This window comes from Gadus macrocephalus, chromosome 18 (assembly GCF_031168955.1).
Source record: "Gadus macrocephalus chromosome 18, ASM3116895v1".
NCBI lineage: Eukaryota > Metazoa > Chordata > Actinopteri > Gadiformes > Gadidae > Gadus > Gadus macrocephalus.
Genome location: NC_082399.1, coordinates 13,885,068 through 13,911,438, shown reverse-complemented (window position 1 = coordinate 13,911,438; position 26,371 = coordinate 13,885,068). Strand labels below are relative to the sequence as shown.

At 43.4% G+C, this 26,371-nt stretch overlaps 1 protein-coding gene across 5 annotated transcripts in view; it reads right to left on the bottom strand.

The window, feature by feature from the left end:
• The window catches only part of atrnl1b (attractin-like 1b), an 84,878-nt gene that overhangs the window by 17,431 nt on the left and 41,076 nt on the right, over positions 1-26,371 (bottom strand). For 2 of the 5 annotated variants that reach the window (XM_060036975.1, XM_060036976.1), the window contains exons 21-27: positions 19,674-19,726; positions 17,364-17,458; positions 17,093-17,171; positions 15,224-15,381; positions 11,510-11,571; positions 7,403-7,481; positions 5,778-5,819 (exon numbers count right to left, since the gene is read on the bottom strand). In XM_060036975.1, the coding sequence (XP_059892958.1) occupies positions 5,778-5,819; positions 7,403-7,481; positions 11,510-11,571; positions 15,224-15,381; positions 17,093-17,171; positions 17,364-17,458; positions 19,674-19,726 (568 nt within the window). The remainder of the gene's footprint in view (positions 1-5,777; positions 5,820-7,402; positions 7,482-11,509; positions 11,572-15,223; positions 15,382-17,092; positions 17,172-17,363; positions 17,459-19,673; positions 19,727-26,371) is intronic. The other 3 variants (XM_060036978.1, XM_060036979.1, XM_060036977.1) reach the window with 2 other exon arrangements.

Sequence of the window (26,371 nt, the reverse complement as noted above, 5' to 3'; positions counted from 1 at the left end):
TCTTAAAAGTTAAAAGTTGTTTGCTCAAGTTTCTAGCCCATTAAGCAAAGCTCATTAAAGTATACAATGAACATGCATCATGTGAAAAAAAGACAAATAACCATTTTCTGATGTGCCATCTACGTTAATGTGTAACTTAAGGAACTGCACTATTACAAAAATGAAACAAAAGTGAAACTTTATCCCGTTTCTTATATAAATGGGTATAAGGTATAAGGTGGCTGAGTAGCACAATACCACTTTGCGTCCGGGAACTGCTTAAGTTCAGGCTAATGTGAACGGGAAACACGAGAGAATACTTTGTACCTCATTGTTATCATAATGTAATCTCGGGTAATAGCTTTGCATTTGGCATTTAATGTTATTTTTTCAATTCACTAATTCAGCCTATGGGGATAATAATATGTCTTATTTTGACGCTCTGAATGTGCTTGAAAAGGGGTAATTCTCTAGTGCAACAAAAAAAAGAAAAGGACGATTCTATAGAAACGCCTTTAAACAGAAAAAGCTTGTTAAAGCTAAAGGCGATATGTTACGTTTTTGCTAATGCCGCCGTGTTAAAGTGGTTCTCCTGATGCCATTCAACACCAGCTGTTCCGAGGGGCTATTTTTAGAGGGACTCACCCCAAACGGAGCAACAGAGCGAAGGTGGCCAGGATTAAAATGCAGGATAATCCTATTAAAGCGATCGATAACCACTAAATTAGCTCCTCGATAGATGACAGGAGCCAGGCCTTGTCCCCGCCTCTGCAGTGGAGAACACAAGAATTACGGGATTTGTACGAGGATGTTTCCACGTAAACGTGTGTGGCGTTGATCACGCAAACATGTTGACTTAATTAGAACAACTTTCAACTAAACCTCAGGGTTTATCGAGGGCCAACGCACTCATGAATATTAATGCATTACCTTCGTACAAAGTCATACATAGGCACCATGATGGCCTCTTCCAGGGCTGTGCACAGATATCCCGGGGGGAAGGTGGGGGGGGGGGGGGGGGGCACTCAAGAAAAAAAACGAGGCCATCTTTTGAATGGCAATGAAGGTCTGTTTGTTTTTACTTAATTGGCAATTTGAATAGCATGGCCTCGTTCGCCTCTCCGGCCCGGGCCCAGGTCAGCATCAGCATTCTGACTGCAGTGGTGATCAATACCCTTAAACTGTACGAAGTAATCAGCACCATTTCATGTTAGGAACGCCTTGTTGTGACATGCAAAACAACATGGGAGAGCTTTGAACACTGCGCTCCATGAAGTGCATCCATCCAGCCCTCCGACACTCAAACCAATGATCTGCTGTAAAATGTGCACCCCCCCCCCCCCCCCCCCCCCCCCAACACTTGATAAATCCCCTACTAAATAAAAGCCTGCCTTGCATTGGCAGTTGCTAATGTGCTGTAATACAATGCTGTCAGAATAATCCACATTGTCCCATTACCACTGTACCTCAGCAGGACGTATACCTCACACACAGCCTACGGCAAGAGAACAATGGTGCAGTAGCTGCCCACCTCAAGGGGTGATACCTTAATATATGTGGAGCGAGGCCTTTTATAACCATAGCCTGGATAAGGAGCAGGAATGAAGACATCCTAATGTATAAACGCTGAAGGGGCTGCAGCTCTGAGGCTGCAGACCTTAGCACCAATTGCCTTGTTTAAACACAGCTAACCATGCCATTATCCGGTTCAGAACACAGCGAATATGCTATCACTGTGTCTAAATACAGCTTGAATTCTAGCATCTTGTTTAAACACTGCTTACATGCTATTATCTTGTTAGAACAGAGCTACTATGAAATCAGTGTGTTTAAATACAGCTCGTATTTGAGCGTCTTGTTTAAACACCGGTAACATGCTAATATCTTGTTTAGAACACAGCTAATTTGCTATCAGTGTGTTTGAATGCAGCTCTTATTGTAGCATCTTGATTTAAAACGAAGCTCATTTGCATACAGTTTGTTTCAAATGCTATTACTATGCCAACATCTCATTTAAAAACACTGGCTACTGTGCTAAAAGCGTCATGATTATTGGTCAGCCATAGTGGCCGGTTAGGGTAATTCCATAATTAGGGTCAGAAATGTAGCACAACTCAACACAATCACACTACATGTCCATATGGTGGTTGAAAGTTAACTCAGCGCAAACAAAGCGTTCTGAAGTCAATACAATTCATGTGTTATGTAAAAACACAAAAAAATAGTACACAATGGACATCGACCCATGGATAGCCTCGTTTGTTTAAAACAATCTAATTTTAGAACTTCACATCCAGTTCATAAACACTCAAGATTTGCGTATACTCTGAACACAGTGTGCCACATCACAGTGTGCCACATCACATTCAGCAAAGTCTCGTTAAGTGCAGGAAATTGTCCTCATCTACGCTTGGTGTGAGGGTGAGTGTGGGACTGAATTAGCATAATGTATGCCAGAAACGTCGATATAAGGATAATTCCTACCCCATTTCTGTTTAAGAGCCATTCATGGAGAAAGTTAAAAGGCACCTGCGGAGCTTCAAGTTCTCCTTTAGGAACTCACAAGGAGAAGATGTAACATTGAGCATCGTCATTTGGGGCGTAAGAGCCCCTTCCCAGGCAAGGGAGCGGGAACAAATAAAAGGCAGCCAATATGGGGCCTGCTGACGAAGCATTCATTTTAAAATAGTTTCCAAAAGATGGCTTGGCAAGGCAAAGCGCCCGGTGTGTCCATGTCGTTTGAGGGCTTGATAGTGATACTGCAAGCCACTAATATGAATCATGTCATATTTAATAAGGAGATGTGCTTGCAGGACAGTTTGGGTAAGTACACAGAGCACAGCGCCCCGAGGACTGGTCAGTGCGCACGCACGCGCCGCACACGCACACACATTACATAGCACTTATTCTTATGATACTATTTTGATTCTTGTTCCATAATGTGAAATGTAGCCCAACTGTGAAATCCGACATGTGTAATATCAAGTCATCATTATGCATCCTTAGTCAAAGCCACTTAATAGCAATAGTTTGGCCAAACAACGTTGTTTTTCTTTGCTTTGGCCCACTGCACGTGACTCATACCAAAAGTCGAGACCTTTATGCGTCTCAAAACATACCAGGATTTTCGGTGAATGGGGGAAGTGCTAAAACACTTGTGTGTCCTTGCATAAGGCCTACTGTGGCAGCTATAGAACAAATGTTTGCGCACACCAGCAGAGGAACTTAATTAAAACATACCAGTGCCATGAGATGCATGGTTCTTGATAATGTTAGTTAATCAAGAACGCTTCACCATTCGCTATTTTTAGCTTTAAAAATGATAATAGAAAACTGTATTGTAATATGATGGCCCTTGATTGGCTTTCCAGCGTATAGAACCATGAATTCAATTATGCTAATTATTCAGAGAGCGAGCGAGCGAGAGCGAGAGAGAAAGAGAGAGAGAAAGAAAGAGAGCGAGAGCGAGAGATCTTTGATAGTGTATGAGTGAGATCGCAAAATGAGAGCAAGTGGGGGTAAAAAATGAATTAATTCCTTAGCTTTTCTCAGCCCCACTGGAGAAACAGAGCTCAGAGACTGGAGGGAAGGCTGAAGTCAATATCAAAACTAACAGTCAATGTGAAAATGTAACCACCAAGGTCTTTGGCGTCTCCTCTTAAGGTACCAAGGTTTTATATTTTGAACTACCTTAAGGGGCGGTGTGTAGAATTTAATGGCATCTCACGGAATGGACAAAAAAATTGAATATTAAAAAAAATAAAAATTTGTTTGAATGAGTTTATAATCCCGTGAAAAATTCCCGTTGGGCCCTTTAAGCCCAAAGGAAATCTCAAATGAAATTGTTTTTAACACGTAGTAAACAATGTAAATATGTACTCGCGTGGCCCTTTAAGTATTTGAGCCATTCAAGACAAGGCTGATAAATAAACATGTATGAACAACATACATTCATTTATTTGTTGTATTTGGGCCTAGTTTGACTTGCGTTCTAGAGGCTGAAGGGGGATGGAAGGGGGCTGGATGGAGGAGGGAAACCTGAACCACACAAGGCAGCAGCTGTGTGCAGAATATCAATGCTGCAGCGACTCGCTGCAGCATTGATATGGACTCATCCTCACGTTGGCTGCTTGTTCGCTGGCCGGGCGTGCTCTGGGCCGTGCTACATATGGCCTTCATTTAGCTTCGTTAAACCGCAATTAGAAGGCCTGGATATAATCCCATCCTGGGATTATTAAGATCATCACAGGAGGGGAAGCGGCTCTCTGGGAAGTTCGATACAGGTATTGATTCGCTATAAATATTGATCACTCAGGTCATTGGGTTGGCTTGAATGAAGGGCTGGGGAGTTTGGTATGATATATTACCCTGCCGCTCGGAAGGGAGGGGTATCATTTCTTGGAATCACTCCATGGGTACAAAATTAGAATAATATTTTAAACAGCGCATCTGATAAGGTCATTATATTGACCTACCTGGTTATTTAATGTACTATTAAAATTGTTGACCTCATGTGTCAATACCTTTAAGTGAATATATTTTTAAATCCTAATTGATTTTGGTGACAATAACCCGGGAATGGTGATTTTCCTTTATTCTAATACAGCAGATAACTATTGTTCGCCCAGTCATGGTTGAATGTGCGACCGAATCACCTGAAATACATTAGGTCATAGTAAGTCAACGTGTTTGTAGCAATTGAGTGACGCACAGCCTCTCCATGTGGAAGTGGAGGGATCAATTGGAGGGTTAAAATAGGGTTATGGGATGAATCAAGTGGATAGTTAAAGACAGGGATGGGGATAGATGGGCTCCCAGTTACAAACCACCCCAATCCTGATTGTAGTCTACGCTGGTGTTTTGTATTCATTTTCACTTATTTTTCCAACGCGTTTTCCATCTTATTATCCTCATTCCTTCGTAGTGCCAATCATATTTTTTAGGGGTGTCCCAAAAAATCGATTCATATAAGAATCGCTATTCTCATTTACTACGATTCAGAGTCGATATAAAATGGCCCAAATTCGATTTAATTTCATAATCTTTCTTTTTTTTTCATAACTTTTTTTTCTTAAAGCTACTGAGACATATTAGTGTTTTGTGCAACAGTTGTGTTCCACATGATATTTTTGGTACTGCAACATTCCTGTGAAATGAAAATGCATCTTGTTCAACTGTACCATTTTTATTATACAGAAGCACTTTATTTTTGTACCAACTTATTTTATAGCTAGCTTCTTAGAGTAGCAGTTGTGGTCCACACAGTGGAAAAGGCACTTTCCTTGGAATTAAAAAGGCAGCATGTTTGCTGCACTATTTTTTTTATAGAGACTTTGATTTTTGTCACTTAAGCAATTTGTCATATTGCTTTTATGCAACAGTTGCAACAATTCCATCTAAGCATGGATAAATGTTTAAAACTTAATAAATGTGAAAACGACATTTTAATGCTTAATTTTTCATTCTGTCTTGCAAAGCAGACTGGAGCAGATCATGAAGATCCTTTGCACACCTATAGAATGAAGCAGAAATCATTATGAAAAAAAAAAAAACGGAATCGAATCGTGAGATAGTAAAAGATTCCCACCCCTCATATTTTTCATATTCAGTTTTATAACACACATGCAACACATTGCAGATAAAGCATAAGCAGACGTCACGGCAAAATGCTTGGATTAAAGATTGCTTTGAAAAAAGGGGGCAGGATAGTTAAGTGGGTTACAAGGCGTTATATTCCAAAGACGAAAGGGGGCTTGAAGAAACTTTAAAAAGTCAGTGGCCAGCATAAGGCAGTTTACCTGCAGGCGTCGCCGAGCGAGATACCTCACCCCTTGTTGCTCCTGAATGATGTAAGAAAGGAAACTTATTGTAAGCAGCTTTGAATGAAAGCACCTGCAGAATGACACAATAGCCTTGGTGAATGGCGTATCAGTTTCAAAGGGTTTTAGTCACTAAAGTCAATCTCATATTAATTAATTTGATTGATTTAATCAACTAAAACCAAGGGTTTTTAAGAAATTAGGGTTTCCTGTGTAATGACTTTAATTCACTGGGGGGCTGATTCCATTCTCTGATGAAGAAAATCGGACTGAGCAATTTACAGATGACGGTTACTACGAATCAGAATAACAGTGACGTGATGAGGCAAGCTCTTTGCATGAACAGTACCAAACGATAAAGTAATATTTATAGCTCTTCAAAACCAGATGAAGACAGTAGAGTAGTAAAAGTAGTGGAAGCTTATTGCCATAAAAGTCATCTGCAATAGTTGGCAATGCGGTTGTTCCACGAAGACACATCTTCAGAAAAGGATCTCCACTTTGTCCAAACAACAGCGTGGTTGACTACCAGCGTGGATTCAGACGCTCTCCACGCGGCACACACACACTACCATTACTCAGAACGCAAGTTGAGAAAATTTCCTGTCTTCACAAATAACGTGTGGCGAGTACAATGCCGCCATATTGCGCGAGAATCTCATGAATACTAAGTCTCTCCAAAAGAAAGCTCAGACAACAGCCACAGAGCTCAATTCCAATTTCCTCTCCCCAACGTCCTGCGAGGCAGATCTCACATCCGTACTTTAGAGCAGGCGAATGACGAGAATCGACAAGCAGGCAAACACACACTGGGATGCTGGTCTTAGGCTGGCCATGCAAGACAAACACCATCGGCTCGCTTACAGAGCCAGCCTCACAGCACTCATTTTGCTTTGTTGTTAAGATGAGTGAGTCGAATGTGGAGTCTATGAATATGCAGTCATCCAAAAAAGTGAAGTGCAACAACTTTTCAGAAGGGAAACCCACAATCAGCTATCAGAGTTTGGCACTTAAATGCCAGAATGCTTTTTACCTGCTGAGGAACTGAGACAAATTACAGAAGATAGGAAAATGAAAAAAAAAACAGGACCTCCATATCTTGCGTTCATGTGGGCTGGGTGTTTCTGTGTGTCTGTATAGGAGGGGTTCAATCATCTTTAGCTCCAGAAGACAAGTACGGGCACGCTATCTTGGTACCTCTTGAGCAAAAGTTCTTCAATAACCGAGGAACCAGTCGTTATGATTATATATTAATTATTGTGAGAAAGCACCAAGATTGCAGCTTGGAATGTGAGTGACATCATGTGAAGCCTCCTATTGGATACAGTGTGGACATAATGTGAGGGGGAACAGGAGGAAAGACCATCAAGACCTTTTATGGACATCTTCATATGCAGACGGTAAAAAACATAAAGCGGTTCCTTCGATTATTATTATTATACGAGTTATCTATAATGGGAACTAATATGTTTCCCACAGACCCAGTGGGGGATCCACCACCAGTGGGCCAGTGGACCTGTCTGACTGGCCCAAGGTGGGCAGAGGACTGTGATGAAGGGCTTGATAAAGGAAGGGAGGCATAGTGAGGAGGGTTAGAGACCTACCTCTCTTCGTCTCGACGCCCAGCAGGTCTGCTTGATCTTCCACACCACAGCCGCCACCAGCAGCAGAGACAGAAAGCAGCTGGGGATTGAACCAAAGGAAAATAATACTGTAAGGGGATGCTAAATTGCCATCATGGCAGACCAACAAACACACACATCTTCAAGTGATATTAGTATTTCTTTTTTTTCTTTTTCCAAATACAAAACAAAAGACAGCAACAACAATAGAAATACAGTACATAACGATGGAACAAATAGTTGGTCACCTATTCATTCACACAGATTTTTCACTGGTGGATATGTATGTTATTTCACTGCAGAGCAAATCACATCTTATGACGACACACAATTTTTCACAGTACCTCAAGCATTTTTCAGTCTTTAGATTTGGTGTGAAGGTAATTCTCTCCATACATTGAGGGTAAGTAATGATATTAGTATTTCTTGTCCGGTTTATTAACTGGTAACAGGAGCCATATGGACCAGCCGAAAATGAGGTTGGTGTTTACCAGTAGTGGCGCATGTCGGACAACCTGAGGCCGTAGTTCTTAAGAGTCACACATAAGCACACTATCTGGATGCTCTGTCGGATCATTAGAAGCACACTGATTAAAAAGGTATGTTTTACAATGCTAAAATACATTTAATATTTAAGCATATTACCACTAAACAGCCCAGCAGATAAATGAGCTCCTTTAATAAATGTGACAATTAAAATCAATATGCAAGATGTTCATCAGTATATTGACTGTTATGGCAAGATTGTTTAGCAACTGCAATGCTGTATTCATGCTTTACACAGGGCCCTGAAATGTTCCTTTAAATCAGTGATATCCTCATGGGTTAGCATTTTTACCATCTGTTTTTGATTTGAGCAACTGTTCAATAACTAGGGACTTGAGCACCACTGGAGAAATACCTAAAGATAACTTCCTTTGTTGCATTCTGTGTGCATTCTTCCACTAGAGTTAAACAGGTCCATTAAAAGCCCAGTACTCAATGTGTGTCTGTCAGGTGACAGTTGTGACAGTATAATCAAGAAAAAAGGAAACCAGTTCAAACAAACAAGCAAATTTGCAGAAACCAACAGCCGTTTTCCCATCGTCCATCTCCTTTTAAACGGTATCTCATATCGTGGACAGGAACCCCCGCGGTGTGATCTGACAACTCTGTCATCGTTGTGTAGATTGGGTTCTGTGTTTTGCTAGCCCGTACTCCGCTAGCGATAGCACCCCCCAGCTGTTAGGGACAGCCCTGGGCAACGTACCGGTTCCATCCGGTTTGGATTTGTTGCTGCGACCACTGATTTGTCAGTTATGTTCTATACTGTACATATTAATTTTAGTGTTGCTTCTGTTGCCTTAATGTGAAATTGTGCATAGGTGTATGTTCTGTGTTTTATATTTTAGGTTCCGTTTGTGTTCATTATAGGTTAGCTTTTCTGCTTTTTTCTGCTAGCTATTCTGATGATTCAGTTTATATGTACTATATCCACTGTAACTTATAGTTTATTAGTTGTGTTCAGTGGACATCGGGTTTTCATTTATTATTACATAATAAATTTCTATTTATTATGATTGTGTAGGTTGTTGAGATTATGATGTGAAGAAGTAGACCAATAAATTCAGTAATATACTAAATTCATGAACAATCTCCAACAAAAGTGGGAGAGGGATCATTAAGGGGAATATATTATAATAACTATATAGAATATACTTGGTCAGGGTAATATGGTTGGTATGGAATGGTTTAAAAAATATGTAACTAATGCTTTTTAAAGAATTGAACAAATGGTTTGTGCAGATTAGGCAATATAAAAGGGAAGGTTTTTATTTAATTGTATTTTATTTCTGAAAAATAAATTCCCTGGTGAAGTATTCTCTGCTTATCTAAACGCACTGTAGCAATGCCTGCATAGGCTAGTGCATTGTGTGTGTGTGTGTGTGTGTGTGTGTGTGTGTGTGTGTGTGTGTGTGTACATTTAAAGTAATAATGGCTTTTGTCTAAAATCAGAAGGGATGGGGTTTCCACTAAGTGCTTCAACTTTAAAACCTATTACCCTGTCCCAGTACTGTGTAAAGTCACCGGTACCGTGCATTCATGTATCAGTACTGTGCCTTCTGTCGCCGGTACCACAGTATACTATAATACAGTTGTAATGCTAAAATGACTGCGGTCAAATATGCAGCCTGGCTTAACTCGTGCCGAGATGTGTTGATACTAATAACAGTTATTTGCATCGGGAAATGAAAAACGTTTTTTTCCCCGCGTCGCAGCAGGGCTATGGGAGGGAGATCTATTCAGATGGGCGGTGATTTGACCACGGCTGCCGGGTTGAGCCCGTAGAAAATAAGAGACTGCAGGAGATGGACGTCTGCTGCAGGCAAGGCCTGTCATTTAACACCAATAGTTAGGAGGTTATTCCGGCAGGCTACGGGAGCGTTTGGACACAACACGCCTTTAAAAACACACACACAGACACACACACGAGATTATGCCAACTGCTCGGTGTACATTTGCACGAAATCATGTAGCTGCATATTTCCCCGGACAGTTTTGTTTGGGTCAGACAGGGTATCTGATCTTCGCGGCGTTGAGTTTCTGCAACACCATGATCCTTATAAAGGAACTTAATCTGATATTTGATGAGCCACAGTCGGTCAGAGGCACAATGGAGCACGCAGTGCTTTTATCCCCTAGAAAAGGACCAACTCTCACCTGTTCTCGCTCAAACACACACTTAGTTGAAGAGATTTGATTATAATGTCAAATAAAATACCTTTAAAGGTTGCATTTTTTCTAGATTTGGTGAAAACGTATTAGAAACGCCAGCGGGGAATGAACTAACAAGGTAAGGAAATGTACATTTCCATCCCATGTCTTCTTTAAATGCAATTTGCCACCCCTGCGAGTGGGAATCCCCATCAGGATGTGGGGATGGTCTCCCTTATCCCCCCGTTCCTCAAGGGAAGATTAGCCATCCCAGGGTGGACTCCTGCATATCTGCTGCATCGCTAGAATAAACTTTCCCTCCACTCTTAAAATCCAGGTGGGATCTCAAAAACCCCTATCGAGGAACATCTGGTTGAATAATCTCACTGGGCGCTTTCTTGCCGTGGATCAGAGAGGATAAGCAGAGTATTGTCCCGGGCAGCGGACGATACGGCTCGCTGAAACACGACCTGGGAGCAGTTTAACTTTAGCAGGGAAGGTATTGGCAAAGTTCTGCAGGGTTTGACAAAGTATGGTGTGCACTGCTCCATGCAGATTGAGAAAACCCTGCTAAGTTATCAATCGATTGGAGCCAATCGGTCAAATAGTATAATTGAAAATCTGTTCAAGAGGCAAGAGTATGTTTGTAAAACCTTTCTTTGATTTAAAACTATAGTAACATCATAAGATTTGTCAACATCAACGCGTAAACGCTTACGGATAATCAGAAAAGCTGAATGCACAAGAAAAATTGCAAAACAATAAATGTTTAGATCTCCTCCATTTACTTTGAATCCGGGGTGACCAACCCGAAGTGCATTAGGTTAATTTCCAGGTGTTAAGAGCTTCCATCGAAAACATTGTAAGCAGCCACAGAGGCATCCAGGGGATGCCTTGCACATTGCCATGCAAACAACTTACAAAATATTGATCAGGGTGCAAGAAATGCAGCCTGATCTCCTAAATGGGCAGATTTTGTTTTAAAAAGCTTCCACAGGTGTTTTTCACCGGTCGAAGGTTATGTTGATTTGATGTACTGGTTGTTGTGGGGTCACACAATCAAATATGAAACTCTCATTTATGGAAAGGGAGTTTTCATTTTGTTCCTTCAAAGTGAATGGTGTATTAGCAATTCTGTTTTGATAAATATGCCTACTTACGTACCTAAATGTTTCCTTTAATCAGCCTGTCATGCATGTGATGTCAGTTGGCATCATTCGCATGGTAAACATCTGCCCTTGCAATGACATCTATATTTGCGTCAGTTTCATACAGATGGCCATAACACACAAAGCCAAGAGCATGTACCACAATACTGCTTCAGCTCTAGTTCTCGTGTTGATTGGACCTCCTGCAATTAAAAACACATCGACTATTAAAGAAGGTCATGCTTACCTGAAGAACGTGACAAAGAACTGAACCAGGTCCATTATGCTGTTGTGCTGGGAGAAGGCAATCTAGGGAAGGGAGAAAAATACATGGAAATTAGAACGGGTGAATAATAATAGAGATGGCTTGAGGCCAGACATATATATCCATGCAAAGTCAAACATAAGACAAATATAATTGCGGTGAATGGTCAACGCAGATGTTGTTATACATAATTGATATATAATAATAAATATAAGGAAACTTAAAGGAGCTGTAGGTAATAAATGTCATAGCAATTTGTCAGCTATTAGAGAGTGAAATGCTAAATATCTGTTTCGAGTTGAATGCGATGCCTCAGGGACAGTTTCTGCTTCAGACAACTCCCGGCTCATTTCTGACCAATCAGGGCATCTCCTCTGTGATTGATTCAGGGGAATCCATCTTTTTAATCACAGGTGCCTTCGCAATGGCAGACAAACAGGAACAGGAGAGACTGTCCATTTACAACTCACAAATCGTACTCACAGCAGCTTTAATACGTTACTTAAAACACGTTTGCATTGCCAAAACAGCACACAGTAGACAACAAACCAATTATAAAAACATTTTTCAGCTGCTATAAAATAAATAATAGAAAGTCTGGCATCCGTCAATTGCCTCTTAAAAGGTAAACGAGCATCATCACATTTTAGTGGTTGTGAAAGTTAGTATCAATGTTAATGGAAACCTTTCAAATTTGACAATAATTTTCAGAAGGTTTGGTCAAAGTCATGAAGGTAATGTATGTGTAATGTAAAGTTGTATGGTACTTGAATGGGAAAAAGTAAAAAGGTCTCTGAGAGATGATGGAGATGAAAGGCAAAGGGCGAGCACGGAGCCTCAACCCCAGCCTGCCCTCCGCAGGTCTCGGCTGCCCCCTGAGAGGGTTTACACGGCGCCCCGGTCGAGACGGGCCGAGCTACCGCTGAGCGCCAATCAACCTGCCAAAAAGGTCATCCGCCGAACCTCCGGAAGGAAATCGTCCAGTGTAAAAGCTTCTGCCGGCGCCGAATTACCCCCTCACCGATACTGTTAAAGGCCGCGGAGCAAAGAGGTACCTCGTGGCAATATCGTCCGCTAATGATAAAATCATTTAAGATCTTAATGATGGCATTAAAAAACAAAGAGCAATGAAACAGGAAGGTAAGCCGAACCTCCACTGGAAGCATCGGCCTCATAAAGACATAACGCACAGCCGGAAACATTAACAAGCAGAGAGAAGGGTCTAATGCAATTCATATAAATGGATAATGTTAACTAATTATGACATAAATAGATTAGATGATAAACATTCATTCAACATTGGGATTTGTGAATTGCTTCAAAACGATGAACGAATCTTGCCATGATGACTGTCGAAAAATGAATATATATTTTGTAATAATTTTTATTTGAAGAGCCAGTGAACCCGCGGTTTCAACTAGAATTAAAAAACTATGAGATAAAAAAAAGTGAGTTGGGTTGAGAGTTTTAGGAAAGAGGGGTGTGCTTCAAACGTTGAGCCAAAACCGCACCAGAGTTTGCGCGGTCTACGACCCAAGCCAACTTTGGGACACTTTTTCAGTACCGCTGTTGTGTATGAACGTTATAATAAGGATGTCTATGAATTCGACACTTTAAGGTTAAACTAGGTGTCCTGGACGCCTAACGCTCAATCGGACGTGGACATTAAATAAATCGCTGCTCAGACGGAGCTTCACGATTCCACACACACACTTCTAGTTTGAGTATTTCAGTAATAGTGATTAAATGAAGGAGATTACTATGCAGCCGATTGAATGGGTTCACTGGCTCTGTTCCCCTATGCCCCCCCCGCCCCCCCCTTTTGACCTGGTAGGGACGACCTTGGCCGGTTCTCCGTCGGTCATTACGGTCAGAATTAGAAGGCGCTGAACTGCGGTGCGATGCTCGGTGACATCGCTAACATGATTCAGGGGCACAAACGACTCTCTGAACCCATGTAATGACCGGCCAAATGCTTTGTGATGGGGGCAACTCCTTTTCTCTACTTAATAAGGGGGAGGGTGAAATGTACAAATAAGGCTTATTCTATTTCATCACTTAGCTTTGTCCTCTGTGCAGAGTCTTTGAATAGTCCTCTTCAGCCAGGTTTTGGACCGCATTGATGATTTTGCGACGTCAAAGAACACCGAGCTACGTTTTTAAACTACCTGAAAACTTTGTTTTCTAGCAGTTTGTGTCCTTTTGACTCATTGTGTGTCATCTCGGTGTCCAAACGATTAGCCAGTCGCATGCCACGACACGTCGGTTTCAGGCTTTTGTTTGTGTTTGTTTGGTTTCCATTTGAGCCGACACAGTTCACTCGCCGCTCCCCCCACCCACCGCCCTATCCGTCTCCAGATCTTTCATTTAGGGAGCGAGCCCTTTACAAGCGAGAGAGGCTGTTGCGATCGCCCAGGCTATAGTGCTCCTCCTGCCTTATCTCGGTGGGGATCGGGGGGCTCTCTGCGCTCACGTCATAAAACCGGAGCGGGGCGCTTAGACACACCTGATCCCTCCGCTGTCGCCATCTGATTCAACAATTCAGCCCGGCCAGCAGTAAATGAGTGACTGTCGGGACGGCCAAATTTAATTGAAAACTATTAGCGCGCCTCTCGTCCTCCGCAGACGGACCGACCCCGGGGATATTACTCTGGCACACGGCGGACTTTCCCCCGTCAGAGGGATCGATACGGTAGGGAGTGGCCCCCCCACCGCTCGCTAAGAGGATATTGTGCCTGATCTGCAGACGACAGCGCTTTGCTCTCCGGCAGACATTAAATAAGACGGATTGCCGTTCCATGTATTAAACATGGCCCCTGGTTCAATCAGGGGCTGTTAAGATTAGGCTGTGTGTTTGTTATGCATCAGCAGAGACAGACACGTTTTTTTCATTTTTTGCGCCTTTGGAATACAGATTGATTTCAATGGATGTATAAATGTAACTTTTAAAGGATTTCTGGTTGCATATCAGAGTAAGTATTATTGGCCGTCTTTAACCGCTTTGAATCCTATGGACTTAATGTCTATCCAATAAAGGGAACTTATTCAATGTATAACCCTGAAGACATTGAAACAGTGTGTGCACATGGGGCAGATGTAGGCTTATCCAGACGACAATGGGGAAGGACCATAGAGGAAAGCGCTTAAATCCCATCGCATTTCATTGTATTCCCTCCCCCCCGCAGCTATATAGAAGACCATGCGTTTTTTATGTTTACAGATTCAGCAATTTTCTGATAGCATCTGTGGGTGTTACTGGCGCATTGTGGAGAGCACGAGAAAGATATTGTTCCGATCTGGGCCCGGTTGTTCATCCCACCAGTGTTCATACACACAGTTTGTTTACTTCTACATTTAGGCAGAGGAGGGATGTGCGCAAAAGTAACATGAAACTCTGTGGAATCACAGGAGACATGAATCTTTACATCCATGGTGTTTGTTTAGCTACTGATTTAATATGCATTGGATATCTCCCTAGAATTGTGAAAGGTGTAATTTCACACACGGCAATTATCAATTACTTTTGGAAGAAATGTAAAGCGACTGAATTTCTATGGACACCCAACCGGAATAAAGCAACAAAAAAATCTTGCTATGTTTCCCAGTTGTATTTCCTTTTTTAACCAGACAAGAAGTTCCAAGTAGCTGCTCGGTTTCCTTTCACTTTTTAGTTGAGTTCAGAGGTCAATCATGTACCTGGATCTTGATTGGCCAGGAGAAGTTGCTGACGTATACGTAGAAGGTGATGTTGGGATTGGTCCGGAAGGTGTACTTCTCACAGGAGAAGCTTTCCCGGAACTCCTTGATGTTGTTCTTCGACACGATGTGGACCTCCTCCCCTGATATGGTCCCGGCTAGGAAGAGATTATTGTTAATTATTATTAATAATCATTTTTACCACCACCACCACTAGTATTATTATTATTATTATTATGAGGTTAGGTTGTTTTACATTCGGATGACGTTTCTAGCGCAAAAATAGAAGCCATAAGGAAGCCATTGATTGATTTCTGAATATGGTTTTTTTCACCATATTTCGCATCGAATATGGTGGCGGTATTTTTGATCATCTAATTGGGGACAAAAACCTGTTTTTACATGATGTTGTGCTAGGATTCCCAACCATTGTGTTAAATAACAATGTCAACGATTCAGATTAATCTTTTTAGTATTTATCGCCATTCATCCACATCGGATTTGAGGGTATATAGTTCCATATTCCATGAATACTAAATGGAATATAAATGGATACATAATTAGGTTTGGTTTAAATGTCTATGGATGAGTTTGTGTCTCTGTGTCTTTCTGAGAACAACCAGACTAAGTTTAGCCCAAAGAAATGAAAACCCTCTCAAACCGAAGCATCTCTTCTGTTCCGAAGTGTGATGCTTTAATACTTAATACACTCGCACTCTTAATCGTCTTCTCGGAGGCTAAAACCCCCAAAACACAGAAAGCACTCGGCGCCATTTAAACGTCTTTTGGCCCGTCACTCCAAAATGTTTTCAGGCCATTTCTTATTTTCCCCCTCTGAGACGGCGACAGCTCCCCCGACATCAACATTCAGACCGAAAGCTCTGAAACAAAAGAGCTCCGAATGACAGCTCGAGTGTGTCTATGGGAAAACGTTTATCTTAATTGAAATCACTCCCCCGCCCGACCACCCGCTCCCCCCGCCAGCCCCCCGGCCCCCCCGCCAGCCCCCATCCAGCCGGGCTTCACGCACGCACGTCGATTGTACAAAAAAATGACAAAAAATGAAAAAGGAATAAATAAATAAAAGCCGACAAACGGTACAGACGACGTGAGGAAAAAGGTTGAGGCAGCGGAGGGTGCGAGACGGAGGTTAACCTGTGCTTGTGGCGGGAAAATGTCAACATTGTGTACGTGTTGGGGGCGGGGGGGGGGGGGGGGGGGTGTCTTGGTGTTGTGGGGGGGAAGGGGGGGGGGGGAACAGTTTTGAGGGAAAAGAAGAGAACTGTGAGATAAATCGTCGTGGCCCGACGGCTGCAATGTCCTCGGGCGTGGCACACTTATGAGACTGCAAATCGATGCTGGCAGCAGGGTGCATGTTCCGCGAAGGACAAAGAGGCTAAGGTCAGGACACCACCCTACGTATGGACACCACACTACGCTAGGATGCTACGCTAGAACACTAGGCTAGCAGCAATACGCTAAGGATATTAGCCTACCCTAGACACTACACAATGCTAGGACGTTAAGCAAGGACACCGCGCTAGCAGCACGTAGCTTACGACAACAATGTATGCTAACAACGCTACACTAAGGGCACTACGCTAAGGAAACAAAATGAGGAAGCTTATACTAAGGACACTACGCTCAGGACACTAGGCTAAGGTCACTAGCCTCAGGACACAAGGCTTTACTAATGATGCTATGCTACGACATTCGAGCTATGGACACTAAGCTAAGGAGACTAAACATTACAGAGGACACTCACGGACGCCATTACATTATTCTCAGGCCACTTAAGACACTACACAAAGGACTCGCTACTCAGAAGAACGATCAGAAGGTCATCTGAAGGTGATGGTGGCAAGTTACCTGTGGATCCCACAGACCAGGTGATGTTGAGGTTGAAGTTGTTGGAGGCGTTGATTGACATGTCCAGGTTTTTGTTGGCCTACAGAACAAGGACACATACATGCACATGTATTGCTCAAGTCAAAGTAGACGCATTCATGTCAAGTTTCAGTTAAATTTGTAGGAAAAAAATAACGCTTTGGACATGTCTCAAAGCGGACATCATGATTTAAATTCGAAACAAACTGAAAAAACATGTTGACCCATGACATGGGGTCTCCGTCTGGGCTACCTGCTCAGGGGAAGCCATGAAGTTGATGGCGGTGTAGTGATGGTCGTCTTCTTGGATGAGACTGAAGGTGAACTGATAGTCGATCAACAGGTTGTCTGTACCACAGAGAAAACAGATACAGAAATACATCTTTAAAAATAGGTTTAGTATAATTCAGTTTCTCCAATGGGGGTACGAGTACTATTGGGGGTACTTTGAAGGGGGCATTTGGGGAAAATTATAAATAAATATTAGTTTTGATATTGGTTATGAACAATTGTTGATTAATTGAACCATCAATACAATAAATAAAAACAGAATATTAACATAAGTTAAATCTTTCCAATCATTAACAAAATCCTAAGTGAATCACATGTTTTTCACTAAACCAAGTATTATCACCACCCATTTAATGTACCTTATAAACAAATGGATGCATATTTATTCACTTTTGTGCTCATGGAGGGAGAAATGCTATTCATGATATTTCACTGGGCTGAAATATTATGAAGGTACATTAGGCTAAATGATTTGAAAACAACCGAGATAGTTGAACCTCAATGAACGTCGTCAACGAGTACATGACCCCTCCTAATGTCTTTAGAGGAGAACTGAACCATGCACCATGAGGGGTAAACCGTGTGCGTCTCTGTTTGTGTGTTACGACATCCTATGCTTGTTTCTGGGATCAGAACCTCTTGTAGCACATCCATTGTGACCCATTGTACTCTGGCTTTGGTGGCCCTCAGCATAACATGTAAAATAATAAATAAAAAACTCACTTTGGACAAAGGTGGTGTTGTGAATGAATAAATAAATAAATAGCTCGCTTTGGATAAGGTGGTTTTGTGAATAAATAAATAAATAACTCGCTTTGAACAAAGGTGGTATTGTGAATAAAAAAAATAAACTCACTTCGGACAAGGGTGGTGTTGTGAATAAATAAATAAATAAATAACTCCCTTTGGACAAAGGTGGTGTTGTGAATAAATAAAAACGAAGGAGATAAAAAATAAACTGGGGACTGGGGACTTGACAGGCGCGGGTTAAACGAGGGACGCGTGGCGGCGGGCCGCTCGCTCCCTCATCAAGATGGATGCCAGTCGGTGACATTTCAAGAAGGGGACAAATCCTTGGCAACCGTGGCCCCGGTGTCGTCACGCCGCGATGGCTAAACACAAGTTAGTTACAAATCAGACGGCGCCACGGAAACGCCAAGGACGTGACCCTGTGGAGTCGAGGGACATGTGCACGCGCACACCGTGCACGCGCACACCGTGCACGCGCACACCGTGCACTCTAGTAAACAACAGGGAATGGGGCGCGTTGAAGAACTTTGTCATGATGGACATGGGTTCAAATCCCTTCTCTCGGGACATGGTGTTTTGTAAGGAAAGGGTTTAGAATCCATGGCTACCATGGATGAAATGATGTACTCAGTGTTAGACTACAGAGTGGGGTGTAGACCAAAACAAGGTACTTCAAGCCTTTTATTCCTCGGCACAAACATCCTCAATTAGGAGCCGTATTTATTTCTCCACATCGTCTCTCTGCAACATCCATCAACTCCTTCACGTCTGAAAACTTTTTCTTCATCACAGTTTTCTCCCCCTCCCCCCGATACTGTGTGCAATCAACGCTGTGATATACAGCCAGCATAGCTTTTCCCTATGAACACCCAGCAGCGCTCTCCCGCCCTCGAGAGGACAACACTCTACAGAGCCAACTGGTGAGTCAGGTCATAGCCTCCAGCAACCCCCCTCCCTTGCCGACAAGCCCTGGCATCCGGACCTCCCCTACCTGCCTGCCTTAAAGCGCTGGGACCCTAGTGCCCTGGCTGAAGGAGGCACTGGTTCTTGCGCTCAGAGGGGAGGGGGGCTGGTACAACAAGCTAGTACTTGTTGTTCAGTCCAAGTGTGAGATGAGTAATGATGTATATGAAATGAAATGTGCCGCACTCTGTGGCTTTGTACTATAGATATCCGAGAAGAAAATATAACCATGTTTGAGGCCGTATAATAGAAGCCAGTTCTTGTGTTGGTTTTCGATTATGAGTGTATATCTTTTTTATTATCTAATTCCTAATGTTCTCTTAACCCAGGCCAAAGTTAACTTGAGTGTGACGGTGTGTGTGTTGGTGTGTGCGTGTGTATCCGTTTAAGAAATCATGGAATCAGAGTATCGAGACAACGTTCAAAAGCCATACTCAGTGTAAGCATCAGAGGGCGAGAGAGAATGTGAGGGCTACATTGTGAATGTATGACAAACAGATCAATTGTGTGAAGAAAAGAGGGGCAAAAAGAGTGTGTGTTCTGATGGAGCATTACTCACAGTAACAGGTTCCTCTGAGCGGGTTGCCAAGGTAACGGTTTTCTGAGTCACACCTGCAGAGAGAGAGAGGGTAGAAAGCAGAGGGCAGATAAGACGAAGAGAACTTTGGCAAAAACACGTTGACTTGTAGATAGCGTTCACCAAATGCTAGCGCATTAGCGACCGCTTTTGGCTCCTCCCTTAGCTCTTCCACTAAACAGTATTCAATATTCTTTGCTCGTTATACATTTTTTTCACATAGAGAAGATCACTTTGATGATTCCTTGACTCGTGGAAACTTTGTGTTTGCCAGCATATCGCAAATGCTAGCCCATTTGCGATATGCTAGCAAATTTACAAAACACTAGTAATTTGATGCCAGATTTCGGTGCCTCGCATTGCTAAGGCGCTAGCATTTGGCAAACTGAACAGAAATGTGTTTTCACAGTTGTTGGAGAAACATATGTCCCCCCCCCCCGAGCTTATCATTTCAAAACACTCCAAAAACCGCTAATCCGACACACAACCTCGAGGGTCGGACTCGCAACGCACAGGAATCTCCGACGCGCAGCGTCTGAAGAGAATGCAGCTCAGCGAGATCAAGAGAGGTACAACAGTCTCTGTAACCTTCGGATCCCCGCAGCTAAACCTCCATAATTACACAATATTTCAATTTCTGGAACAGGTAAGGTGAGGTTGTTTAATCAGAAACAACATGACTACATGTGAAAGACTAAGAAGCACTGAACTTAAAGTTATGGGTTCAAAGGCCCCACTGTTGTGGTCTGATGCCCTTACAGGATGTTTCAAAACTGAGCTCAGAATTTGGATGGATCAGTGAACCAGTGGGTACATTTGGGTGGACACTGCCACTTGTGATACCTTTGAAATGGCTTGTGATGGCCAATGAACATCACCTCAGGAGGTGTATTAGGGGCTTTTTAAGTTCCTTGCATGTCCCCTTAGCTTAACCGTCTGTCCGAAAAGACCCAGCCATAGTACTAGCTTGCCCCTTTCACACCGCCGCAAAATCGGGGCCGGTTCCGGGCCAGTTCGGAGCTAGGGCCAGGGCTTTGGTTCCACACCGCCAAAGAACCGGCTCCGGCCCCTAAAAACCGGTTCAACTCTGGCCCCACTTTAGAGCTGGGCTAGAACGAGAACCGCTTTTACGCAGGGGGCAGGGGGCGGGGTTATCCCAGGAAGACCAACGAAGGGCGGCATTTTTAAATCACCGAAGTGAACGATGGACGCTAAGACAAAATCGCAGTGGACCGTGGAGGAGACAACCCGTCTCCTTGGATTTTGGTCTTCTGCCGAGGTCCAGAAAAAGTTCCACCATTGTTCTTGTTGTTTGAAACTGCGAGGGTTGCTGGTAAAGCGGAGGGGACTCTCTAAATCGACGCCACTTCGACCTGGGCGGGACTTTACGTCCTACGTCACTCGCTATGGGTGTGCATGTGTGCGCATAGCCGTCACTCGCGATGGGTGTGCATGTGAGAAAGGTTTTGGCTTTCAGTGTCTATGGGTTGGTAATAACGGTTCTGATGATTTTTCTGATGGAAAAGTCTTTTATTTCCATAATCTTTGTTCAGTGAACGCATAAACCCGTTTGTTAGTTAGCAGTTAAACAAAATGCAATCTCTTTGTTTACAGTTACCAACGACCAACTGATGATTGGTGGTTCGATTCCCTAGTGATGCAAGGTTTTTTCTTTCATTTTGGACTGCACACACATCGCGAGTGACGGATACTCGCACAATGTACACACATCACTGTCTTTACAATTTCTAGGCAACCGAAGTTTAAAGATTGTCAAGTGGTTAACTCTTGAATCGCATGTACTAAGACCTGATGGGTTAGTGGTCAGAGAACAACTCATTAACGCGGGGATAAGGGGTTAGATTCCTTATTGAAGCTAGCATTTTTCTTTCATATTGGACTGGATGTTTGTATGCCATTTTGCGTAACTTGTAGTTTATGATGAAGAAATGTTACTGGGGTTAAGGTTAGGGTAACGCTAAGGGTAAGACAAAGTGTTTTTGCAACACAATATTTCTTACAATAACAAAGTCCAAAGTTTTGATGACTCCAGTAGGAAACTTAAGATATCTAGAGAAATGCGTGAGTGCTCACAAAACATCAACAAGTCAGCAGTGTGGTACAGGGTGATCATTTCTGATATACAGTACAAAAGCTGAAACTATTAGCCAGGAGTGGGAAAGATGCAGACACAGACGCAGACGTGGGAAGCAGCGCACCAACACACAGTTGCCTGTTGCAAAATGGTTCAGAGTTTAATAGAAATAGTTAGGGTTAGCTGGTATGGCGTTATCTGGTATGGCTATAGTCTAATGTTAGCTTAGTTCGTGTTGTTTTGTCATGTTAATCGCTAGTAATAGTAAGTCATTTGTAGAAATATAGCCCATCATCACAGACTGTAGGAATGTCACCCACCCTCCATCGCGTACGACACTGACGCTCGTAATCTGTAGTGCACACTGCACAGATCCCTGAGACAAACGGCTACGCGCACACATGCAAACCCATAGCGAGTGACGTAGGACGTAAAGTCCCGCCCAGGTCGAAGTGGCGTCGATTTAGAGAGTCCCAAAGCGGAGACGTAAGCAAACGTTTGCAGTGACGTCATGACGTTGCTCTCGCCGGCTCCGTGGCTGGCTCTCGCCGGTGTGAAACCAACCGGTTCTTAACTGGGGTAAGGCTGGAACCAGTTTGGAACTGGCCCTAGCACCAGCCCGGAACTGGCTCTCGGTTCTTTTTGGTGTGAAAGCGGCATCTGTGAAGTTTAACAACGGATCATTGAAGGCTGGCAACGAGGACAACCTCAAACAATCAGTAAGGGATATTTCAGTAATTGCCCTCCAGGAAAGGGACCTTTTCACAAAAGACAAAATCATCCAAATGTGGAGCAAATTTGTTTTCCCTGATTATTTTTTTAAACTCACTAAATAAAAGAAAATAAACAAAGACCTATAGGAATATGCTGCTTTTGCATCTCAATTTTTTCATGTGTTCTTGTTTTTGGTTAATCTAAGCGAGTATTTTATGAGCTTGTATGCATCATGGTACTCACGCCCTTTGCAAGCAAGCAAGCAAACACACACGCACACGCACACACACACACACACACAAAAGCTCATCTGTCAAACCTTTGACAACGGGGCATATACTTAGAAATGAATGTGTAACAGTGCTCTTCAAAGCAAACTATGTGCTGGCAGGAATTCGGGTTACAATTTACATAGCTGAAATTAGACCATGTGCACTCTCCATATGTTATACCATATGTTTACCATATAGTATAGTGCAAGTTGTGGCCTTATTTTCTCTTTACCAATTAAAAAACCAAGGTTGACCTATTTAAGGTTGACATGGCTAATGCACTGGCAACAGGGATGATTGCTAAACTGGCCAATGAGATGCTTGGAAAAAAAATCTAGAGCCAAGCAGAGACATCAGAGGGGATACACAACCACACAGAAACTACGTTAACCGCAGAATAACCTGTGTGTCTGTGTTTGTATGTGTGCCTGAAATTTACATTTACTGCACATAATAGGCCAAAACTTTTTTACCGACACCAAAGGTTTGGAAAAGAGAGGGGACTTTTATTTTTTATAAACACCAAAGGTTTAGAGAAGAGTTTGACTTTTATTCTTTATAGACACACCAAAGGTTTAGAAAAGAGAGGGACCTTTTTTATAAACACCAAAGGTTTAGAAAAGGGAGTGGGACTTTTATTTTTTATAAATACACCAAAGGTTTAGATGAGAGCTTATTTCTTCTAAACACTAGAGGTAGAGGGGAAGACATATGGAGGACTTAAATGTTGGTAAAGAATGACGATAGAGAACACACACACACACACACACACACACACACGCACACACACACGGAGAACAGTGACAAATGCAACTCTGCTGGGCTCTAATCTTAATTTAATCTACAACTGCACCCATCTGCACCCTAGGCCATCCCCCACACTGCATTGTAATGTAAGGTGTGCGGTGTGTGCGTGTGCACTGGCCCAGACAAGGATTTAATGGTCAGAGTGCTGCTGTATCGCTCCATTATTTGCATGCACAGTTTGCACACACCTACACACACACAAATATACATCAAATACTAAATAATAGTCTGACAGGTGGAGCGTGTCGCTAATAAGATCCTTTCTTCATCACCGAGGAAGAGCCACTGAGGTGACGTCATACCACACACACACACACACACACACACACCCGTCCTCAACAGCCAATCACAGGCCATCGTGAGGCAGGCTGGACGCCAGCACGTAGATAAAAGCGTCTGAATAAGGGATTCTCAACATTTGTGCGACTGTTGCCCCGTACGCAAATGTGAACTACTTTCACGGCACGTTGGGTTGGAGGAGGGAAAGGATGTATCAATTGAATTATAAATAATATATCATTAATAAAGACAGTAACAGCCTCACAGCGCTCAAACCATTTTAACAGTATCTCTAGTTATAGTATAATTATTGTGCCAAGTCAAACCCTAACTCATCAAACTCAAATAATCAATGTCTGTTCCCTGATCATTGGTTCATATATTGGACGATTCGACGACCAAATTTGGATGTTAGGACGTGCATCACGCTCAGCAAACACAGACTGCGCAGCAACAGGCATTTGATAGGCTGGGAAATACCGTTATTCAGAAATGTGCACTAAGGGAGGTGCCCTACATTTGGACATTTATTATTCGGTTAATGACACCCAGTTCTTCATTGTTCTGGTGAATGTAATTAGGTACAATCAACACAAACTGCAAAAATTAGAACAGAACCTATTACCATTACGGTGGCTGAGAATCACTGTTTGAAATGACTGAATAATACTAAATAGCATTGTTTGATTGAATGGAATTGATTTTCCAAACTGGAAGACAGATTTTTTTTGCCTCAAACCAAAAACTACCATGCAAACAAAATCTCCACAAAATCTCCAAGAAATCACCCAGACACGATGGTCAACATCGCTAAAGCCAGTAAAATAAAACTGAAATGGAGGAAATCTACGATCCCCTGAGTCCTGTGTCATAGGAGGAGCAGAAGAGGGGTAAACGTGTTGAATGTTTTCTCATAACCGTTATCACCCTGGTGGCTTTGGAAAGTGTGTGTGTGGGGGTGGGGGGGGGGGGGGGGGGGGAAGAATCGTCACTGCATTTTCTCCCTCCCCTTCCTCTCCTAGTTACTCTCTCTCCAACGTCTCCCTTTCCCCTCCCTCATCACTCCCCTTCTCCTCTATCTCCCTCTTCTTCCTCTCCATCCCCCTCCTCTCCCTCTCCCTCCCTCCCCCCTCGCCCTCTCCCTTTTGCTCCTCTCCCTCTCGCGCCTCTCCCCCCACTCCTCTTTCTCTCACTCCTCTCCCTCTCACTCCTCACCCTCCTCTTCATCTTGCTCCTCTCCATCTAGCTCCTCTCCCTCATCCCCTACCCCTCTCCTCACCTCTCCCCCTCTCCCTCTCCTCTCCTCTACCTCTCCCTCCTCTCCATCTCCTCTACCTCTCCCTCCTCTCCATCTCCTCTACCTCTCCCTCCTCTCCATCTCCTCTACCTCTCCCTCCTCTCCATCTCCTCTACCTCTCCCTCCTCTCCATCTCCTCTACCTCTCCCTCCTCTCCATCTCCATCTCCTCTACCTCTCCCTCCTCTCCATCTCCTCTACCTCTCCCTCCTCTCCATCTCCTCTACCTCTCCCTCCTCTCCATCTCCTCTACCTCTCCCTCCTCTCCATCTCCTCTACCTCTCCCTCCTCTCCATCTCCTCACCTCTCCCCCTCTCCCTCTCCCTCTCCATCTCCTCTTCCTCTCCCTCCTCTCCATCTCCCTCCTCTCCCTCTTTCCCTCCTCTCCCTCCCTTCCCTCCCCACTAACAGGCTAACGGATGACTGGGCCACCCAGCCGGGAAACAGGGAGATATGACTCATTAGCATCATCGCTAGCAGCTTCCCTTTCGCGGGGCGCTGAACTGCCTAGCGTCCCATCTGCAGTCGGTGATGAATGTGACATTTCGCCATCCTCATCATCACCTACATCATCATCGTCAAAGTCGCGGTGGCGATCTGGTTTGGTTACTCTGGTGTTATGGTGTACTAATCACCCCTTCATTGCTAGCCCTCCTGCTCCCAGGAAGCTGCTCCGATTCCCATACAGTTAGCGAGTTGATCGCACTAATTTGTAGGCGTATTTTATCCTGATACATCTGAAGTCTTGGGGAAGAAGGGGCAAAATGAAGAAATCGGGGGAAAAAGAAGATAGATATAAAGGAGATAACCCTAGATACACATGTGACCTCTGGCCTTCCAACCACAGGGGGGGGGGGGGTCGCACTGGGTCTGAACACACACTGGATCTGAACACACACTGGGTCTGAACACACACTGGGTCTGAACACACACTGGATCTGAACACACACTGGGTCTGAACACACACTGGATCTGAACACACACTGGGTCTGAACACACACTGGGTCTGAACACACACTGGGTCTGAACACACACTCGTTCTGAACACACACTGGTTCTGAACACACACTGGGTCTGAACACACACTGGGTCTGAACACACACTGGGTCTGAACACACACTGGATCTGAACACACACTGGATCTGAACACACACTGGGTCTGAACACACACTGGGTCTGAACACACACTGGGTCTGAACACACACTGGGTCTGAACA